The sequence below is a fragment of the Scyliorhinus torazame genome, chromosome 16 (genome assembly GCF_047496885.1).
Source record: "Scyliorhinus torazame isolate Kashiwa2021f chromosome 16, sScyTor2.1, whole genome shotgun sequence".
In the NCBI taxonomy this organism is placed as follows: domain Eukaryota; kingdom Metazoa; phylum Chordata; class Chondrichthyes; order Carcharhiniformes; family Scyliorhinidae; genus Scyliorhinus; species Scyliorhinus torazame.
The window spans coordinates 3,850,313-3,870,425 of NC_092722.1; the positions used below are offsets into that span (position 1 = coordinate 3,850,313).

The 20,113-nt window shown below is 53.2% G+C and overlaps 1 protein-coding gene across 6 annotated transcripts in view; it reads left to right on the plus strand.

Moving 5' to 3' along the window:
• The first annotated feature begins 4,445 nt into the window (after positions 1-4,445).
• Positions 4,446-20,113, plus strand: part of LOC140392529 (polyhomeotic-like protein 2) — a 34,219-nt gene continuing 18,551 nt past the window's right edge. Inside the window, exons 1-3 of one of the 6 annotated variants that reach the window (XM_072477790.1) lie at positions 4,446-5,379; positions 9,109-9,311; positions 17,216-17,345. In XM_072477790.1, coding sequence (XP_072333891.1) covers positions 9,159-9,311; positions 17,216-17,345 — 283 coding nt within the window. In that variant the 5' untranslated portion in view covers positions 4,446-5,379; positions 9,109-9,158. Of the gene's footprint in view, positions 5,380-9,108; positions 9,312-11,038; positions 11,116-11,189; positions 11,314-17,215; positions 17,346-20,113 lie in introns of those variants that run through there. The other 5 variants (XM_072477791.1, XM_072477794.1, XM_072477792.1 and 2 more) reach the window with 5 other exon arrangements.

Sequence of the window (20,113 nt, forward strand, 5' to 3'; positions counted from 1 at the left end):
CTCTGCAACACGAGAATCTCCAGGGATTCTAACCAATCTCCCCACTGGCTGCTCCGGGACAATGAAGCTGATTATGGTGCTGTCCTGTCAGAGTTAAGGGATTATTTTAGTGTTCTACAAGATGACAATGAAATGAATGTTTCAGCAAAGCTCGGTGTTAATGTATCTCCATGAAAATAGTCCGTTGTAGTTGAAGGAGCGACCCGCAGGACTGCGAGTGTTGGTGAGATTTTATTCCGAGGTGCACTATTCCTTTGGCGTCAATACACAAAAGCCCGACTTGTGTGTGTTCCCTGAGAGAGTTTCCAGCTGGTCGCTTGGCTTTCTGGTGACCACGTGTGTTTTGGGCCATCTGTACAATAAAACACACAATGGCCTGTGGCCTACACATATTCCTGGTGCACGAGAGACAATCTGTTCTGTCTAATTTCCCAAAGCTTTGTGGTTTGGTAGCAGTGCTGGTGGGAGACAAATGAGAGGGGGTGGGGGGAGTGAGGTTGGGGGGGGCGGGGGAGTGAGGAGGAGGGGGCGGGGGAGTGAGGAGGAGGGGGTGGGGGGGGAGTGAGGAGGGGGTGTGGGGGGGGAGTGAGGAGGGGGGGTGGGGGGGGAGTGAGGAAGGGGGGGGGGAGTGAGGAAGGGGGGTGGGGGGGGGAGTGAGGAAGGGGGGTGGGGGGGGAGTGAGGAGGGGGGGTGGGGGGGGAGTGAGGAGGGGGGGTGGGGAGTGAGGAGAGGGGGGTGGGGGGAGTGAGGAGGGGGGGTGGGGGGGAGTGAGAGGAGAGGGGGGTGGGGGGGAATGAGGAGGGGGGTGGGGGGGAGTGAAGGAGGGGGTGGGGGGGGTGGGGGGGGGGGGGAGTGAGGGGGGGGGGGGAGTGAGGAGGGAGGGGGTGGGGGGGAGTGAGTGAGGGAGGGGGTGGGGGGGAGTGAGGGAGGGAGGGGGGTGGGGGGGAGTGAGGGAGGGAGGGGGGTGGGGGGGGAGTGAGGGAGGGAGGGGGGTGGGGGGGAGGGAGGGAGGGAGGGGGGTGGGGGGGAGGGAGGGGGGTGGGGGGGAGGGAGGGGGGGAGGAGGGAGGGGGGTGGGGAGGGGTGGGGAGGGGGGGGGAGGGAGGGGGGTGGGGGGGAGGAGGGAGGGAGGGGGGTGGGGAGGGGGGTGGGGGGGAGGGAGGGAGGGAGGGGGGTGGGGAGGGGGTGGGGGGGAGGGAGGGAGGGGGGTGGGGGGGAGGGGGGTGGGGGGGAGGGAGGGAGGGGGGTGGGGGGGGAGGGAGGGAGGGAGGGAGGGGGGTGGGGGGGAGGGAGGGGGGTGGGGGGGAGGGAGGGGGGTGGGGGGGAGGGAGGGGGGTGGGGGGGAGGGGGGGAGGGAGGGGGGTGGGGGGGAGGGAGGGGGTTGGGGGGAGGGAGGGGGGTGGGGGGGAGGGAGGGAGGTGGGGGGGAGGGAGGGAGGTGGGGGGGAGGGAGGGGGTGGGGGGGAGGGAGGGAGGGGGGGAGGGGGTTGGGGGGGGAGGGAGGGGGGAGGGGGTTGGGGGGGGAGGGTGGGGGAGGGGGTTGGGGGGGAGGGTGGGGGAGGGGGTTGGGGGGGGAGGGGGTTGGGGGGGGAGTGAGGGAGGGGGGGGGAGGGGGGGAGGGGGGGAGGGGTGGGGGGGAGGAGGGGGGGTGGGGGTGAGTGAGGGAGGGAGGGAGGTGGGGGAGTGAGGGGGGTGGGGGGGGGGTGGGGGGGGAGTGAGGGAGGGAGGGAGGGGGAGTGGGGGGAGTGAGGGAGGGGGGTGGGGGGGAGGGAGGGAGTGGGGGGAGGGAGTGGGGGGAGTGAGGGAGTGGGGGGGGGAGTGAGGGAGGGGGGTGGGGGGGAGGGAGGGTGGGGGGGAGGGAGGGAGTGGGGGGAGGGAGTGGGGGGAGGGAGGGAGTGGGGGGGGAGGGAGTGGGGGGAGGGAGGGAGTGGGGGGGGAGTGAGGGAGGGGGGTGGGGGGGAGGGAGGGAGTGGGGGGAGGGAGAGGGGGGTGGGGGGGAGGGAGGGAGTGGGGGGAGGGAGAGGGGGGTGGGGGAGGGAGGGAGTGGGGGGGAGGGAGGGAGTGGGGGGAGGGGGGTGGGGGGGAGTGAGGGAGGGTGGGGGGGAGGGGGGGGTGGGGGGGAGGGAGGGGGGTGGGGGGGGGGAGGGGGGTGGGGGGGAGGGAGGGGGGAGTGAGGGAGGGAAGGAGGTGGGGGGGAATGAGGGGGAAGGAGGTGGGGGTGGGGAGTGAGGGAGGGAGGGGGGTGGGGGAGTGAGGGAGGGAGGGGGGTGGGGGAGTGAGGGAGGGAGGGAGGGGGGTGGGGGAGTGAGGGAGGGAGGGGGGTGGGGGAGTGAGGGAGGGAGGGAGGGGGGTGGGGGAGTGAGGGAGGGAGGGAGGGGGTGGGAGGTGAGGGAGGGAGGGGGGTGGGGGAGTGAGGAGGAGGGGAGGGAGGGAGGGGGTGGGGGAGTGAGGGAGGGAGGAGGGGGGTGGGAGTGAGGGGGGGTGGGGGAGTGAGGAGGAGGGGGGGTGGGGGGGGAGTGAGGAGGGGGGGTGGGGGGGGGAGTGAGGAGGGGGGGTGGGGGGGAGTGAGGAGGGGGAGTGGGGGGTGGGGGAGGGTGGGGGGGGGTGTGGAGGGTGGGGGGGGGGGGAGTGTGGAGGGGGGTATGGGGGGGGGGAGTGTGGAGGGGGGTGAGGGGGGGGTTGTGGAGGGGGTTGAGGGGGGGAGTGTGGAGGGGGGTGAGGGGGAGTGTGGAGGGGGGAGGGGGGAGTGTGGAGGGGGGAGGGGGGAGTGTGGAGGGGGGAGGGGGGAGGGAGTGAGGAGGGGGAGGGGGTGAGTGAGGAGGGTGGAGTGGGGGGAGGGGGGAGTGAGGAGGGGGGTGTGGGGGGAGTGAGGTGGGGGGAGTGAGGAGGGGGTGTGGGGGGAGTGAGGAGGGGGGGCGGGGGGAGTGAGGAGGAGGGGGTGGGGGGGAGTGAGGAGGAGGGGGGTGGGGGGAGTGAGGAGGAGGGGGGTGGGGGAGTGAGGAGGAGGGGGGTGGGGGAGTGAGGAGGAGGGGGGTGGGGGAGTGAGGAGGAGGGGGTGGGGGGAGTGAGGAGGAGGGGGTGGGGGGGAGTGAGGAGGAGGGGGGTGGGGGAGTGAGGAGGAGGGGGTGGGGGGGGAGTGAGGAGGAGGGGGTGGGGGGGAGTGAGGAGGGGGGTGGGGGGGAGTGAGGAGGGGGGTGGGGGGAGTGAGGAGGGGGGTGGGGGGGAGTGAGGAGGAGGGGGGCGGGGGGAGTGAGGAGGAGGGGGGCGGGGGGGAGTGAGGAGGAGGGGGGTGGGGGAGTGAGGAGGAGGGGGTGGGGGGGAGTGAGGAGGAGGGGGGTGGGGGAGTGAGGAGGAGGGGGTGGGGGAGAGTGAGGAGGAGGGGGTGGGGGGGAGTGAGGAGGGGGGTGGGGGGGAGTGAGGAGGGGGGTGGGGGGGAGTGAGGAGGGGGGTGGGGGGAGTGAGGAGGAGGGGGGCGGGGGGAGTGAGGAGGAGGGGGGCGGGGGGGAGTGAGGAGGAGGGGGGGGGGGGGAGTGAGGAGGAGGGGGTGGGGGGGGAGTGAGGAGGAGGGGGTGGGGGGGGGTGAGGAGGAGGGGGTGGGGGGGGTGTGAGGAGGGGGGGTGGGGGGGGGAGTGAGGAGGGGGGTGGGGGGGGAGTGAGGAGGGGGGGGTGAGGAGGGGGGGAGTGAGGAGGGGGGGTGAGGAGGGGGGGGTGGGGGGGGGAGTGAGGAGGGGGGGTGAGGAGGGGGTGGGGGGGGAGAGTGAGGAGGGGGGGTGAGGAGGGGGGGGTGGGGGGGGGAGTGAGTGAGGTGGGGGTGGGGGGGGGAGAGTGAGGTGGGGGGGCGGGTGAGGAGGGGGGGGTGGTGGGGGGGGAGAAAGATTTGATTCACTGTCAGCCAGCAGGCCTGGATTGAAGCAATGGTCTCTGCCTCTTACCTTCGACTGGGCCGCTTCCCCTTTGGGACCAGCCCATGTTTTTGCTGGGCCGGCTCAATGTTATTGTGTGCTGTGCTTTGATTTGTAAATCAGCCAACAGCGCAAGTGCAGGGACAAAGTGGCAGCTGCTGCTCGCTTTTCAGTTGCTTGTTGGGGGCTGTGATTGTAAATTAGTTGTTCAGTCAGGGCGAAAGGGAAAAGAAAATCCTTTTCTTTCCCCACCGACGTGACCCAGAGACACCGAGAATCAATCTTCCTATCTTTCCCCAAGGTTTGCACTAATTGCAATCAATTTGGGCTGAGATTCCCGCGGCCCACGCAGCACCTCATGACCACATTGTGGCCTGCAGAGATTTGCTGCAGAGATCCTTTCTCCTGCGACCCTCCCCACCAGCACCTGTTATTTAGTTTGAAGCGCCCGCTGGTCGTCTCTGTGCCCCCTGCCCACGGCACAGCAGGAGGTCACTGTACTTTGAGCCAAGATGTTCTGTCTTCCCTCCCAGACCAGGGGACAGTTTGTTCATTTGCATTCAGCTGTGAACACTCTGAACTAGGCTGCCCAGAGAGCCCAGCCCTGATTATTAGGGCATCCAGTTCCAGTAAGGGACTTTCTGATTGGCAAACGAGATTAGGCACCAGCCAAGTGGATGTAGTGGAGTGTTTGCTACCATCCACCCGATAGAACGATAGAAAGGGGATTAGTTTTACCTCGCTGTGCGTGCAAGGCAGGGAAGGCAAACTTTGGCTGCGACAGCTTGTTATTATCCCTGGCAGTAGTCCAGACCACTGTTTGGGATTGTTTTTTTTTAGGGGAAGTAAAACTTCTTAAGCTTCTGATTGTCACTGACACCAAGGTGAAAGTGAGGCAACAGGATGAAGCAATCCCCTTTCAACCACTTTGATATTTTGAACATAAGGCTTTGTGGTGGATGCATTGTTTGATGCTGGCTCCAACTTCACTGATCATCTGTGGCTGGGCAGATTGCGTCTGGATAAGACTGACCTGTGACAAGAGGCTGAACAGACAGCGAACAGCAACCCAGCTCAGTGTGTCTTTCATTGCAGAATCCTGCAGCTGCTCACTGGGGTTAGAAACAGCAAGTGTTAAAGTTAGCAACCGGGGTGCCACAATCCGACCTTCATCTAAAACTCTTTCTTTAAATTCACTCTGTTCTCTGAGGCACTCTTGATGGGCATCTTGTGACTTGGGGATGTAGAAATCTGTGGGCTCCTCTCGAAATGTTTTATCATTTACCGAACCAGCAAGCTGAAGTGGACAGGATCGCCCTCTTCACTTAGAAGGAATAAAACAAACCGTTTCCCGATACGCTAATTGCCAGTCAGACCAGAAAGAGCCACGACCGAGAGAATAAAATAAGGAAGCAACAAAGAGGGCAATGAAAGGAGGAGAGGTGAGGAGGTGAACGCACCGAGATTACTTGTGCCTGGGTGAGTCACTCGCTTTGTTTTTGAGGGGGGGGGGGTGAGCGAAGGACAATTAATGGCGATTAATTATCCCCGAGGTGAGTGGAACTTTCCAGTTTTGTCTCGTGTGTCACACACAAAAGTGACCATTTCTACTAACCGCTTGAGAATGTGCAGCATTAAAAACTTGATGGGGTTAATTTTGACTTGGTGAATGTGGGACTTCATTCGACAACTCTCGGTGTTGGTCCTGTTAATGTAAGTGCTGTGAACTGGAGCAGCTGATTGGCCATTGCCTCTGTAGCTTTCAAAGGAGGCAATACTGTGTTGGGGAGGGGGACTGCGGAGGCAATACTGTGTTGGGGAGGGGGACTGCGGAGGCAATACTGTGTTGGGGAGGGGGACTGCGGAGGCAATACTGTGTTGGGGAGGGGGACTGCGGAGGCAATACTGTGTTGGGGAGGGGGACTGCGGAGGCAATACTGTGTTGGGGAGGGGGACTGCGGAGGTGAGAATTTCTAAAAGTCTTGATTTCTATGGCACCCTCACTGACCTCGGGATGTTTCAAAGTGGCTTCCGGCCAATGTTGTAAATAATCTTTATTGTCACAAGTAGGTTTACATTAACACTGCAATGATGTTACTGTGAAAAGCCCCTAGTCGCCACATTCCGGTGCCTGTTCAGGTACACGGAGAATTCAGAATTCTCAGCTGGTACAGGAATTGAACCCACACTGCTGGCCTTGTTCTGCATCACAAACCAGCTGCCTAGCCCACTGAGCTAAACCAGCCCTTGTTCACACACAGCAAGCTCCCACAATGCAGCAATTACCAGATAATGTTTTCCATGATGTTTGTGAATTAGGTAATGGCCAGGAGATGGGGAAGAGTGTCCCGTCCCCTTCTCCTCTTCAAAATAGTGCTGTGTGGGAGCTCATTTGTGAAAAGCACAGTCCCACAAATAGTATCCAGTGACTGGGTACTGGTCAAGGAATCTGTGAATTAGCTGGTATTGGGACAGGGAACTAAAACTGACCCAGGATCAGGGGGAAATCCTGCTCATTGTTTGAGATATCTGTAGGATCTCTAAGTTCCCTGAGCAGGTAGACAGCCCTTTGATTTAATACATTATCTGGGTTCTGGCCATACGGTGTTAACACAAAGGTAACATCCTATTCACGCCCTGGAATGGGGTTTGAACTCCAGCTTGTGAATTTGAGGCAAGAGTGTTGCCCACTGACATTTAACGACGTCAGTGGCCCCATTGTTGGGAGGGAATGTGTGGAGGGGGCTGAGTGAGTCACCAAGACCAGAAACTCTTTTAGTACCCAATTCATTTTTGTTGTCCTATTAAGGGGCAATTTAGCGTGGCAAAACCCCACGCAAACATGGGGAGAATATGCAAACTCCACACAGACAGTGACCCAGAGCCGGGATTGAACCTGGGACCTCGGCGCAAGACCAGAAACTCTGAGATCCAGCCATTCTTGATGGCTGTGCCTCATGAATGTAATTCCTAACTGGCTGAATTGAGGAACAGCGCCAAGAGCCGGGGGAGAAGCCAGCGTTTCTCCGAGGCCAGGGGAAGCACTCCCGCCAATATCTTCAATAGTTTGAAGCCAGATATGAGTTCAATGCTCAACCATGCACAGACCAGAGATTAAAGTAACAGCCAAATGAGTGTTGAGTCACATCTGTGTTGGCATGATGCCCGAACCATTTTAAGACTCAAATCTCATTGGCAAGCTGCCCACTTGCTGTGGGCACATTCTGCTTCCGGCTTTAACGCACTGGCATTGGAAAGTCTACTGATTCATCACTGAGACTGCCTACTTCCACCTCCTTAACATTGGCCAACACAGCCCCTGCCTCAGCCAGTTTACTGCTGAAACACTCATCCATGTCTTTGTTACCCATAGGTTCCTCTATTTCAACATGCTCCTGGATTGTCTCCCACATTCTCTCCTGTGTGAAATTGAGGCCACCCAAAACTCCGCTCCCCTGTTCCGATTCGCACTGAGTCCTGTTCGCTTATGACGCCCTGTGTTCACTGACCCATGTTGACTCCTGGTCTGGCAATGCCTCCATTTTAAAATCCTCCTCCTTGTTTTCAAATCCCTCCATAGGCCCCACCCTCCTGATCTCTATCATCCCTCCCCCCCAACCCCACAAGCCTCCCAGATCTCTGTTTGTCCAATTCTGGCCTTCTGAGCATCCCTGCTTAAATGCTTGACCACTGGGAGTCCTGGCTTTAGTTGCTGGGTCCCAAGTTTTGGAATTCCCTCCCTAAACCATCTCTACCTCACCTTTTCCTTTTTTAAGACACTCCTTAAAACCTACTTCATCTTGGATGTCCAGTCCGGATGTTGCTCGGTATCGAAAATACTTTTATTGATGATCTTCTTGAGCGCCTTGTGCAGTGAGAAAGGCAAATTATTGGTGGACCTCCAGCAGTTCGTCAACCATTACATTGATGGTTTTTCAATTGCTTGCTGATACTGATCAGTTTTTAACCCTCCCTGTCTCCAACATGAAAAGCTCAACCGCCTCCTCTTGACATTCAACAGCACCATCATTCCTGAGGGGCCCAATCCCTCTAAAGATCTACCCCAGAACTGTGATTGGAGTGTGATTAAATTCCTCATCCCTCACTTGGATAGCTGCAGACAGAGCAGTGCTGGAAAGTCAACACCATTCACAACGCAATAAGAAAGTACAAACCTGCTTCTCTTTGACATTCGACCACTGGTGTCAACCAGAACTGCCCACAGCGATCTCTGTGACATTAAGTTTCTCTTTCCCAATGTTATTTTAAACCTGATGTCCAGTCAAGTGGATCTTTCAGCAAGTAGGGTAAACAGCCAATCGCGATGAAGTATTCTCACAGACCGCAAACCAGGAAGTAAAATGCACTGAACCTTCCAATTCAAATTTTACAGAATGTGAAATAAATGATTGAGACATACACGTGGGGCAGGATTCTCCATCTTACCCCACCCGTTGTCTGGTGCGGCGTGACCCCGCCGGCAGCGGGATCCTCCGCCCACCAGCCGGCCAATGGGGTTTCCCATTGTGGGCACCCCACGGCGTCGGGGAAATCCGCGGACATGAGAGCGCTGACGACGAAGCGGAGGATCCCGCTGACGGAGAATCCAACCACAAGCTGAAATATCACAAACAAAATTTCACATTTAAATATGTTTTGAATCATAATGGAGAAATTTGGCATTCCTTAAATAAAAGTCTCATCCTGAGGCTGTTCAACAGGCATTGAATTTGACCATTAAAACCCCAGTTACACCTCATTCAGCAAAAAGGGTAAGTTTTCATCAGTTCAGTGATTTCTAATTGATTCAAGCCTGTGGGCATTCTGTAGGAAAGCTTCGAATCGCTGACCACCACTTTTGGATTTCTGTGGATAACTGCGAGTACACGGATTTTCAAAAGTTTGTGTTCGTTTCCGAGGAGTAATGACGGCTAACTTTGAACTCGGAATACCCACAACTGGCACTGAGGCCAGCTGATTGGTATTTCTGCTATCCCATCAGCCACCAGTTCTCAGTGTATCAATTCCATCGACTTGCTTTGACAGTGCCTTCCCAACTCCTTGACTCAAATCCCAAAGAAACATGATTTTTCCGGATTGGCTGATCTCGCAGAGGGACAGGGTGTGATCCCAGAGAGAGCCAGCTGCGTTTTTGGGGGTAGCATTTTGATTCTTTGGCTGTAACGCTGTTGTTTCCTTCCATTACAGGGAAGGTTCCGGAGAGTGTTAATTCAAAGAACACCTCCCCTGCCCTCACCATGACATCCGGGAATGGCAACGCGACTTCGTCTGTCACTGCAAGTGTGCCCCAGAGCACGGAGAACAAACCTCCGCAGGCTATTGTCAAACCGCAGATCCTGACCCATGTCATTGAGGGGTTTGTCATACAAGAGGGGGCTGAGCCTTTTCCAGTGAGTAGCTTTGAATTTAATCTTCACTGCAGGTTCAATTTAAATTCATGAATGTAGACAGTGCTGTGATTTTGTGTAGCTTCCACTTGTTCCAGTCTGCTGCACACTCCCTCTCTCTCTCTCTCTCTCCCGCTCTTTTGTTTGAGTATTCCCACCCTACAGTTTAAATGATAATCCAAGAGTTGTTTAACTATCGACATTAAATCTGGTCCCCCAGAGCTGTGTGGATGATTGAAAGTCTTCCGGCCTGTCATTTCATGTGTCGTCTTATAAAATTTATGTCGGACGTACTTGTTCACTTGGTGTATAACAAAGCTTCCTGCGTTTCTTGCTACTAATTGCTTTGTGACTAACAGCATGCTTGGTAACAGAACTTTAATTGCATTGGTAACTGACCATTCAGTCCAGTCATCAGTAAAGCTACTGCAATACCAGCAGTCAGAATAAATTATACACAGCTGGATTGGTGACAGCCAACAATTGGAGTAAGCAAATCCCCAAACATTTTGCTGGAAATCAAAAATCCTGGTAGGAAATGGATCGGACTCTGAAATGCTCATTAGACTGGAACACAAATGAACAGTTTGGATCTTGGCCGTACTGCTGTTTTAAATGCTGCATTTACCCTGTACACTCAGCCCTTCTGCAGCACGGGTAGCAGCACGGGTAGCAGCACAAACAGCTGGACCTTTCTCAAAGTGGCAGGGGAAGAGCTTTCCGATCAGATCCGATTGGCCAAGTCTCCCACCTCCCTGCCAGTTTGGAGAGTGTTGCCTGAAATTTCTGCGGGTCCCCTGACTGGTATTGGGAGAACTCGCCCCAGCAAATGACCAATTGTGAACAGTTGAAACTGGCCGTAGGGCAGCAAGTGGTTAGCACTGGGACTGCGGCGCTGAGGACCCGGGTTTGAAAATCGGCCCTGGGTCACTGTCTGGGTGGAGTTTGCACATTCTCCCCCACAACCCAAAGATGTGCAGGGTAGGTGGATTGGCCACGCTAAATTGCCCCTTAATTGGGAAAAAAAATGATTGGATACTCTAAATTTCTTTTAAAAATATCCATCGCCACAGTTTGTACTGGGGCTCTGTCGAACACACGGAGAGAAAATCCCTGGGAAACCTTCCCAGTGGTGCACAGCGGGCAGGCTAGCTGCCCAGTAGTGCACAGTGGGCAGGCTAGCTGCCCAGTTGGCTCATGGAGACCTGGCCAATGCTGCTGGCATTCAGAAAAGATGGCGGTGTCTCTCTCAGCAGCCACTGTCTCCTCTTGCCGCTGCCTGAGTTGGGTCTCGAAGCTTTGAGGAATTAACAGCATCACCTGGTTAATTGTAAGGCTACGGCTGTTGCTTACACAGGTACAGCTTTCAATTCAGGTAGGTGTACCCTAACTCGCTTGGCAGGAGACCCGCGGGATTGGGTGCTGGGTAGGAGGGCGCGGGGACAATTTTGCTCTTACACCTGGCCCCATATTAATCTCCTTTTGACTCGAGGGAGTAAAATGAGGCAGGTGTAAATCCCAGGTCGCACTATTTCTCCTGAGTTTCCTGACTCGCGGGCTAGATTTAAAATTAACCCCTAATATTTCTGCTGATAAAGCAGTGTGTGTGTGTGGTTTTTTTGGGTGGGAGGAAGGGGCATCTCTTATTGCAGTATAAAAGTCAAAAGAAGTTAAAAGTTATCGGAGATTTTGCACTAATTTACAATGACATTTTCATGTCTGTACTTTTCTTCTCATCATGTTTGAACCACTTTTTGAATGATTTCCACAACCTTCTCTATCGACGCTCTCTTCATGGGCAATTTTTGTGAGTGTTGACTTTTCTATTTTACAATACTGTATAATGTTACTGATTGATTTTTAAACAATGTACCCTGGCAGTGTCCTGTCCTTGGCTTTTTGTCCTGCTGCTACTCCCCCCACCCACCTGTGTGTGTCACTGTGTAACCTGCACTAAGATTAACCTGCATGTTTAAGTCAGTTTTGCTTGCAGACCTGCCACGGTGTAAGTAATGAAAATGCCTGTTGAGTTGTTTCATTGTTTGGAGCTGATGGGAGTTTGCAATGTCCAAGCATTGGAACAGGAGGAGGCCTTCCAGCCCCATTGAGCAGGTTGAGGAATTCCGGTGAGATCACCCTGGCTGATCGGCCAAATACCCAGGGCGGGATTCTCCGCCCCCTTGGGATTCTCCGTCTCGCCAGCCGGCCAATGGGGTTTCCCATTGTGGGGAAGCCCCGTGCCGTCGGGAAACCCCCGGGCTGCCGCACGACAGAGATTCCCGACAGTGGAGAATCCAGCCCCCAATCTGCCACATACCCCTCAATATCTTTGGTTGTCAAAAATGTACCAAACTCCAATTTAAAATTTACAGTTCATCTGTCATCAATTGCCATTTGTGGAAGAGAGTTCCAGACATCAACTAGGTGCAGAACATGTTTTCCAATTCCACTCCTCAAAGGACAGACTAGCTCTCATTTCTAGACTATACCTGGACTCCAGGCAGAACCTGTTTCTCTCTCTCACCCCTATCTGGTCCCCTTAATATCTCGGAAACCTCGATCAAATCCTCCCATAACCTATTAAATTCTAGGATACCTGCCCGCTAGGTAGCAGCAGTGGGAACAGCACCTCTTCTGATGTCGTATTAAGGGTTGAACCTGTACGTTAATACGCTGAAGCTAGGGCAGCACGGCGGCGCAGTGGGTTAGCACTGTTGCCTCACGACGTCGAGATCCCAGGTTCGATCCCGGCTCTGGGTCACTGCCCGTGTGGAGTTTGCACATTCTCCCCGTGTTTGCGTGGGTTTCGCCCCCACAACCCAAAGATGTGCAGGGCAGGTGGATTGGACACACTAAATTGCCCCTTAATTGGAAAAAATGAATTGGGTGCTTTAAATTTATTTATAAATAAATAAATAAGCTGAAGCTAATATACACAAACATAGAGACAGGAAGAGAGTCTGTGTCTGTCTAGCATTTCCCACACAATTGCAATGCCTTGCGCAACATGTGAAATGGAGACTTTCCAATGCCTCCTGCAACCATGTGATCTGCAGGAGATCATGGCACAGAAAGAGGCAAGTTTTGGTCCGCGAGAGATGGCGGAAACTTGAAAGTGAAAAGGTTACAAATGTATTTTAGAAACACACTTGGTGGGAAAGTTCAAAGTAAGGGAGACGCAAGGGGTAGATATATAGAGCTCGTTAGGAATTTTCAGGGTTATGGGATGAAAGGATTATGGGGCGAGTGAGGGTAAATGTTGACGCTCAGATTGCTCACGCTCAAATTGACTGATTTTTAATAGAATTTCCAATTAATGGGCAATTTAGCGTGGCCAATCCACCTACCCTGCACATCTTTTGGGTTGTGGGGATGAGACCCATGTAGACATGGGGAGAATGTGCAAACTCCACACGGACAGTGAACTCGGGCCGGGATCGAACCCAGGACCTTGGCTTGTGAGGCAGCAGTGCTAACAACTGCGCTACTGTGCCCCGAGCTCTAATTGAATGATGGGCTGAATAGCCTCTGCTGTCCCTCTGTTCGCCATTGAGCTACAGAGACTAGGATGTCTGTAAAGAGGGTCAGGTAGTGAGCTGGTTGTGTTGTTGCTGACATCTAGAGAATGTAAGTTCAAATCTTACCATGGCACTTTCACAATTTGAATACTTCATAAACACTCGTAGGCTACATTTTGCAGGGCTATGGGGAAAGAGGCAGGTGGGTAGGACACATTTGTTCCCTCTTTTAAAGAGCTGGCACAGACACTGGACCGAGCGGCCACGTTTTGTTCAATCCCAGTGTCGGGTGTAGAATTCTTTGTTCTCAGATCAGTGGGTGGGTTGGGAGGCACAGCTCCAGTCTCACTCCTGGTTTCTGTTAATTGATCGTCCCTGGAGAACGTGCCTGTGTGGTCAGGGTGGGTGCGAGCAGCTGTGACGCCCCCTTACATTCACACCGCTGGGTGCCAGCGCAAACGTGAACAATGACCCACTTGGTGGAAAGGTGCCAGGGGAAGGTTGGGACCCGGTCGAACGCAGTGCAAAGAATGAGTGCTTCAGTGGAGAAGAAGATATGATTTAAGAACATGAGAAATAGGAGTGTTCAGCTCCTCCAGACTGCTCAAAGGGCAGGATTCCCCACTCCCCCCTTCTGCGGCGTGTCCTGCAACAGCGTAGGGCGGATAACTAGTGGCCAGCCGCTGGATGTTCCATTCCCGCCATTGTCAACCGAGATTCCCTTGCCACCACCGTGGAACGTGCGGCAGGGGTGTGCTGTTCCCTAGACCCTAAGGTCCACAGCTCCCAGGGTGGGCAATTCCATGGAGGGTGGGGGGGGGGGGGGGGGGATAAATGAGTGAGTGACGAGGCAGAGGAAGGTTCAATTATTTTAAAACCGTGAATTTTAAAATTCTTCAACAGAGTATGAGAAGTATCAGCTCCTGAAGAAATAGTTTAATGTTATTTTTAATTGTTTTAGTAATAAACTAATTCCTAATAAAATATTGAATTATATACAGCAAGGAAGGGAGGGAGGGGCCAATGCTGATGTAATATTTTGCTCCAATAGTTGTCATTTAGGAAGAGCAAACACATCTAATTCAGAGGACGAAAAGTGAGTCACTTTACCACAAATTATATCCCAAAATGCAACATCTGGAACTCTCGGCTCACATAAAGGTTTGGTGTCAATTGAAAATTTCGGATTTTTGTTCAGTAAAGATCATCAAAGGGCATGGACCCAGTGTGGGTAATGGGAATTGAAAAATAGAGCAGCCATGATCTTATTGACTGGCACAACAGTCTCATGGGGGCTGAATGGTCTCCTCCTATTCATATGCTTATCCGAAAATTTGACTCCTTCCCTGTTAGCTACTTATTTGAGACGGCAGCTGACACAGGAGCACCCGGAGGAAACCCGCGCAGACACGGGGAGAACGTGCAAACTCTGCACAGACAGTGACCCAAGCCGGGAATCGAACCTGGGACCCTGCCGCTGTGGAGCAAAAGTGCTAACCACTGTGCCACCGCGCTGCCCAGGGATCAGAGAATCCCGCCACCAGGAAACGGCAAGAGAATTTCGGCCTCTTTTTAAAAAATTTTTATTTCTCCAAATCAAATGAACTTGCAACCCTACATACAATAAGATGGAGGTTGGGTTTGAACCCTCCTACTGTTTTGTTAATTCTGTTACGGACAGAAGAGAACTGAAACCCGGTTATCCTTTCCCTTCCCGTCTGTAATCAATGTATTTTTGGAGAGAAAGGTGGATATGTTTCTCAACTCCTGGGTTTGGGATCAATTTTTAAACAATCAGCAGTAAGCATTTGTGGGATTAAAGAAAGATAATTATTTATTCGCACATTCATCCTGAAGGTCTAAACGCGATGTACATTTTTCAAGTTCCAGACAAACACACAGTTCACATGTTTGGCACATCGTAGGAAAACCAACCCCCGCAGTCCTGTTTACGGTGATGTTTTCACTCTGATAGGGTAGTTTAGATGTTTTCAATATTTGTAATCATTATCGGGGATTCTTGTAGGATACCCTTGAAGGTTGTGAATTTAGTCATTTCTTACCAGAATGTCTAGTTTCTTTGTAGTTGGACTAGGAATCTGACTGGGATATGTCTAAGAAATAGCAGTCTCCAGGATTAAAGAGGCACGGTTTTGCTACTTTGTTCTGCAGCTGGTATTCTGTAGTGGATGTTCTTTTCAGACAGACCAGTTTCCCTCTGTTTCTTGGGATAATAGATGTATTTTCTGTAGCCAGTTTCAGTCAGATGATAGCAGGTTTCAGTGCTTTCCATTGTCACCATGCTGGATTGGTGTCGGGGTGATTGACATAACAAAGAGGGAGTGATTTGATAACCCGTAAACATACCAGCTATGATTAGCTCACGAGAAAACCTTGTTTAATATTCCATCCACACAGCTATAACACATCTGGCAGCCATTTCTCGCTCCCATTTGAGCTGGTTCCTTTGCACCTGAGAAACCCATTCGCATTTGAGAACTTTCCAAAGGCATTTTCAGACAGGAATTAATTATTTGTGTGGGAATTGTAAAAATCAGCTGACAATTGACATCCATATTAACCGTGTGGTTAGTGTCCCTTTTCCAATAAAAGGCAGTTCCTGAAAATTCAGTACTGAATGAAGTCCACATTTAAAGTTTGACTAGGACATGCCTCCACTAGGCATGTCAATTGTGTGTATTTAAAAATGGCTAACTGAGCCACTCATTTTCTGTGTTAGATTTAACTGCAAGTTGATGTACAAACGATGCACTTGCGATTGGTTTTAATTAATACACAAAGGAAAATATTGAGCTCTTTATTCTTTTTCACACACAAACTTGTGTTTTATTTCTCAGATCCATGGGCTTCCAAAGATCAATTACCCCATCTTCCCCAACCTTCCCCCTACCCTTTAAACAATGCTGTGGGATCATCTTTGACTACCTGAAGGGGGAGAGAGGGCTCAGTTAACACTTCCAGCAGTGTAGTATTCCCTCAATACTGCGCTGCCAACTGCAGTGTAACACTCCCTCAATACTGCATTGACTACTGCAGTGTAACACTCCCTCAATACTGCGCTGACTACTGCAGTGTAACACTCCCTCAATACTGCATTGACTACTGCAGTGTAACACTCCCTCAATACTGCGCTGTCTACTGCAGTGTAACACTCCCTCAATACTGCATTGACTACTGCAGTGTAACACTCCCTCAATACTGCGCTGCCTACTGCAGTGTAACCCTCCCTCAATACTGCGCTGCCTACTGCAGTGTAACACTCCCTCAATACTGCATTGACTACTGCAGTGTAACACTCCCTCAACACTGCGCTGCCTACTGCAGTGTAACACTCCCTCAACACTGCGCTGCCTACTGCAGTGTAACACTCCCTCAACACTGCGCTGCCTACTGCAGTGTAACACTCCCTCAATACTGCATTGACTACTGCAGTGTAACACTCCCTCAATACTGCATTGACTACGGCAGTGTAACACTCCCTCAATACTGTGCTGATGTTTTGTCCAACAATCTTCTGCTCCGAAGGCAAAACCACATTTACTGATGTTCAAATGTTAAACAGCAAGAATAAGAGTTTAATTACAATTGAGAAAATGTCCCCCTCAGCGACTCAGTATTAAATACGTCATTTAGAAGCTCCATTTGGAGAGGGACCAACCCAGATTTAAGCCAGTCATCCATGATTCCATGATCTCGGCTAGATCCCTCAGTTAGCCTACAAAAGGCCAGGGTGTGTGTGTCTGCGCATGCCTGCCTGCGATCCTGCCAACATTTACTAATGACTGAGTTCACATGAACAATGGTCCCTGAGAAAACCATCCGAGAACTGCTGGGACTCATTGAATTATGTCTGAACATGCGTCAGTACCTTCAGAGAGTGGGGAAAAGGATCAAATTGGAAAGGGGACAGAAGCTATGAAATAGTCTCTCGTGATAAGACCATTGATTGATGATCCCCGATAAGCCAATGGAACTTTACTAGAAGATGTCTAGTGTTTCAGTGGCTAACCAAGGTCTCCCAAGTATTAATATTGTTGAGATTGAGTTAACAGCAGCTGAAGTGAAGCTGTTAAATGTTGCTTCCATTATTTATAGCACTGGGCATTGTCACCATTTTAAAAGTGGCTTCAGGTGAACTGGTTGGCTGTGGGGAGCGGTAACCTCCGCACATGTTGGGCTGTATGCCTGGAAGGGGTTGAGAGGAAACCGTACCTGACCATCCTGTATTTAAGCCTCCTGGTGCTTGGTTTGGCAGTCGCTAGCAGAGATCTAGGGAAACATCCTCCTGGGTCCTTTAGGAATGTTTGCTGCTGGGAGAGCTAACCCACGTAAGATGCATAGGATTGTTCTTGTTTTCCTGTTTTGTAGGTCGGCCGATCTTCTTTGTTGATTGAAAATTTGGCAAAACAAAAGCAGCAGCAGGCAGCCCTGCAGGCAGCAGAAAAACTGCCCCAGCCGAATAACACTGACTCGGAGATGGATGATCTGAGCCAGCAAGGTTTGTCTTCACCAACAGTACCTTTTGATGTTGCCTCATGTGACAGGACTGTGCGGTAATCTGGACACGAACGCATTCTGAGCTTAATTTTAGGCAGAGGTTTCTTGCATTATATTATTCGTCGTTTCCATTTAATTTCGATGTCCCATTGGCGATGGCTCTCAGGGGGTCGGCAGAGTGGCGGGGGCTAATGAGGGGACAGAGGGAGCATCAGGTGTCGCTCTATGCCGATGACCTCTTGCTGTATATTTTGGATCCGTTGCAGAGTATTGGAAGGATTATGGGCCTGTCGGGGAGGTTTGAAGGGTTCTCTGGGTACAAACTGAATGTAGGGAAAAGCGAGGCATTCCTGGTGAATGAGCTGGGACAGGGGGCTAATTTAGGGGGGATGCCATTTACGGTAGCGAGGGATAGGTTTAGTATTTGGGGATTACGGTAGCGAGAGAATGGACGGGGCTCCACAGGTGGAACTTAACGAAGCTGGCGGAGGAGGCCAGGGAGGATCTTAAGAGGTGGGATACTCTGCACTTAATGTTGGCGGGGAGGGTCCAAGTGGTGAAAATGAATATTCTGCCGAGGTTTCTGTTTATCGTTCAAGTTCTCCCGATCTTTATACCAAAGCCCTTTTTTTCGGAAAATGGACACAATCATCTCTGACTTTGTATGGGCGGGGAAGGTGCCGAGGGTGGGGATGACCCTGCTACAGAGGCAGAGGCAGCAGGGGGAGTTGGCGTTGCTGAATTAGCTTCATTATTATTCAGCGGTGAATGTGGACAAGGTGCGGCGGTGGTGGGAAGGAGAAGGGGTAGAGTGGGTTGGGATGGAGGAGGAATCTTGTAAGGGGTCTAGTTTGAGGGCTATGGTGACGGCAGCACTGACAATGGCTCCGAGTAGGTATTCAGGGAGCCCAGTGGTGCTGTCCACGGTGAAGATATGGAATCAGCTGAGGAGGCATTTTAGGGTGGAAGGGATGTCGGTGCTAACGCCGCTGTGCGAGAATCATGGGTTTGAGCGGGGGGGGGGGGGGGGGGGGGATGGATAGTGTATACAGGAGGTGGAGGGAAGTGGGGCTGGTCAAGGTGAGGGATTTTTATTCAGAGGAAGGGTTCGCCAGTCTGGAGGAGCTAAGGGAGAGGGTAGAGCTGCCGAGAGTACTTGACTCTCCTACCCTAGGAAAGAGCATCTGACTATCCACTCTGTCCATGCCAGTCATAATCTTATCGACCTCTATCAAGTCGCCTCTCAACCTCCGTCGTTCAACTGAGAACAGACAGTTTATCTAACTCCTCCTCACAGCTAACGCCCTCCATACCAGGCAACATCCTAGTAAACCGTTTCTGTACCCTCTCCAAAGCATCCACATCCTTCTGGTAGTGTGGCGACCAGAATTGTACACAATATTCCAAATGAAGCCTAACTAAGGTCCTGTACAGCTGCAACATGACTTAACAATTTTTATACCCAATGCCTCGACCGATGAAGGCCAGCATGCCGTATGCCTTCTTGACCACCTTATCCACATGCGTTGCCACTTCATGCCCAGATCTCTCTGCCTGTCCGTACTCGCAAGAGTTCTACCATATATTGTGTAATTCCGACGTGCATTGGACCTTCTCACACTTGTCCAGATTCAACTTCATCTGCCATTTCTCCGCCCAAGACTCCAACCAGTTTATATCTTGTTGTATCCTCTGACAATCGCAACTCCACCAATTTTTGTATCGTCTGTGAACTTACTAATTAGACCAGCTACATTTTCTTCCAATTATATATGCCACAAATAACAAAGGCCTCAGAACTGGGGCGTCATTCTCCGACCCCCCGACGGGTCAGAGAATCGCCGGGGGCTGCCGTGAATCCAGCCCCCGCCGGTTGCCGAAGTCTCCGGCACCGGAGATTGGGCGGGGGCGGGAATCGCGCCGGTTGGCGGGCCCCCCCGCTCGATTCTCCGGCCCGGATGGGCCGAAGTCCCGCCAATAAATTGCCTGTCCCGCCGGCGTAAATTAGAGTACCTATTTACCGGCGGGACAAGGCGGCGTGGGCGGGCTCCTGGGGTGGGCGCGGGGCGATCTGGCCCCGGGGGGTGCCCCCACGGTGGCCTGGCCCGCGATCGGGGCCCACCGATCCACGGGCGGGCCTGTGCCGTGGGAGCATTCTTTCCCTTCCGCCTCCGCCACGGTCTCCACCATGGCGGAGGCGGAAGAGACTCTCCCCACTGCGCATGTGCGGGAAACTGTCAGTGGCCGCTGACGCTCCCGCGCATGCGCCGTCCCGACATGTCATTTCCGCGCCAGCTGGCGGGGCAACAAAGGCCGTTTCCGCCAGCTGGCGGGGTAGAAATCCCTCTGGCGCCGACCTAGCCCCTCAATGTTGGGGCTCGGCCCCCAAAGATGCGGAGCATTCCGCACCTTTGGGGCGGCACGATGCCCGTCTGATTGGCGCCGTTTTGGGCGCCAGTCGGCGGACATCGCGCCGTTTGGGGAGAATTTCGCCCCTGATCCCTGTGGAACGCCGCTAGTCACAGCCTTCCATTCAGAAAAGCACCCTTCTACTGCTGCCCTCTGTCCTCTGTGCCCAAGCCACTGCTATATCCAACTTGCCAGCTCTCCTCTCATCCCATGTGACTTCAGCTTTTGTACCTGTCTACCATGAGGTACCATGTCAAAGGCTTTACTGAAGTCCATGTAAACTACATCTACTGCCTTCCCCTCAAAAACCCGATCAAATTAGTGAGGCACGACCTCCCCTTCACAAAACCATGCTATCCA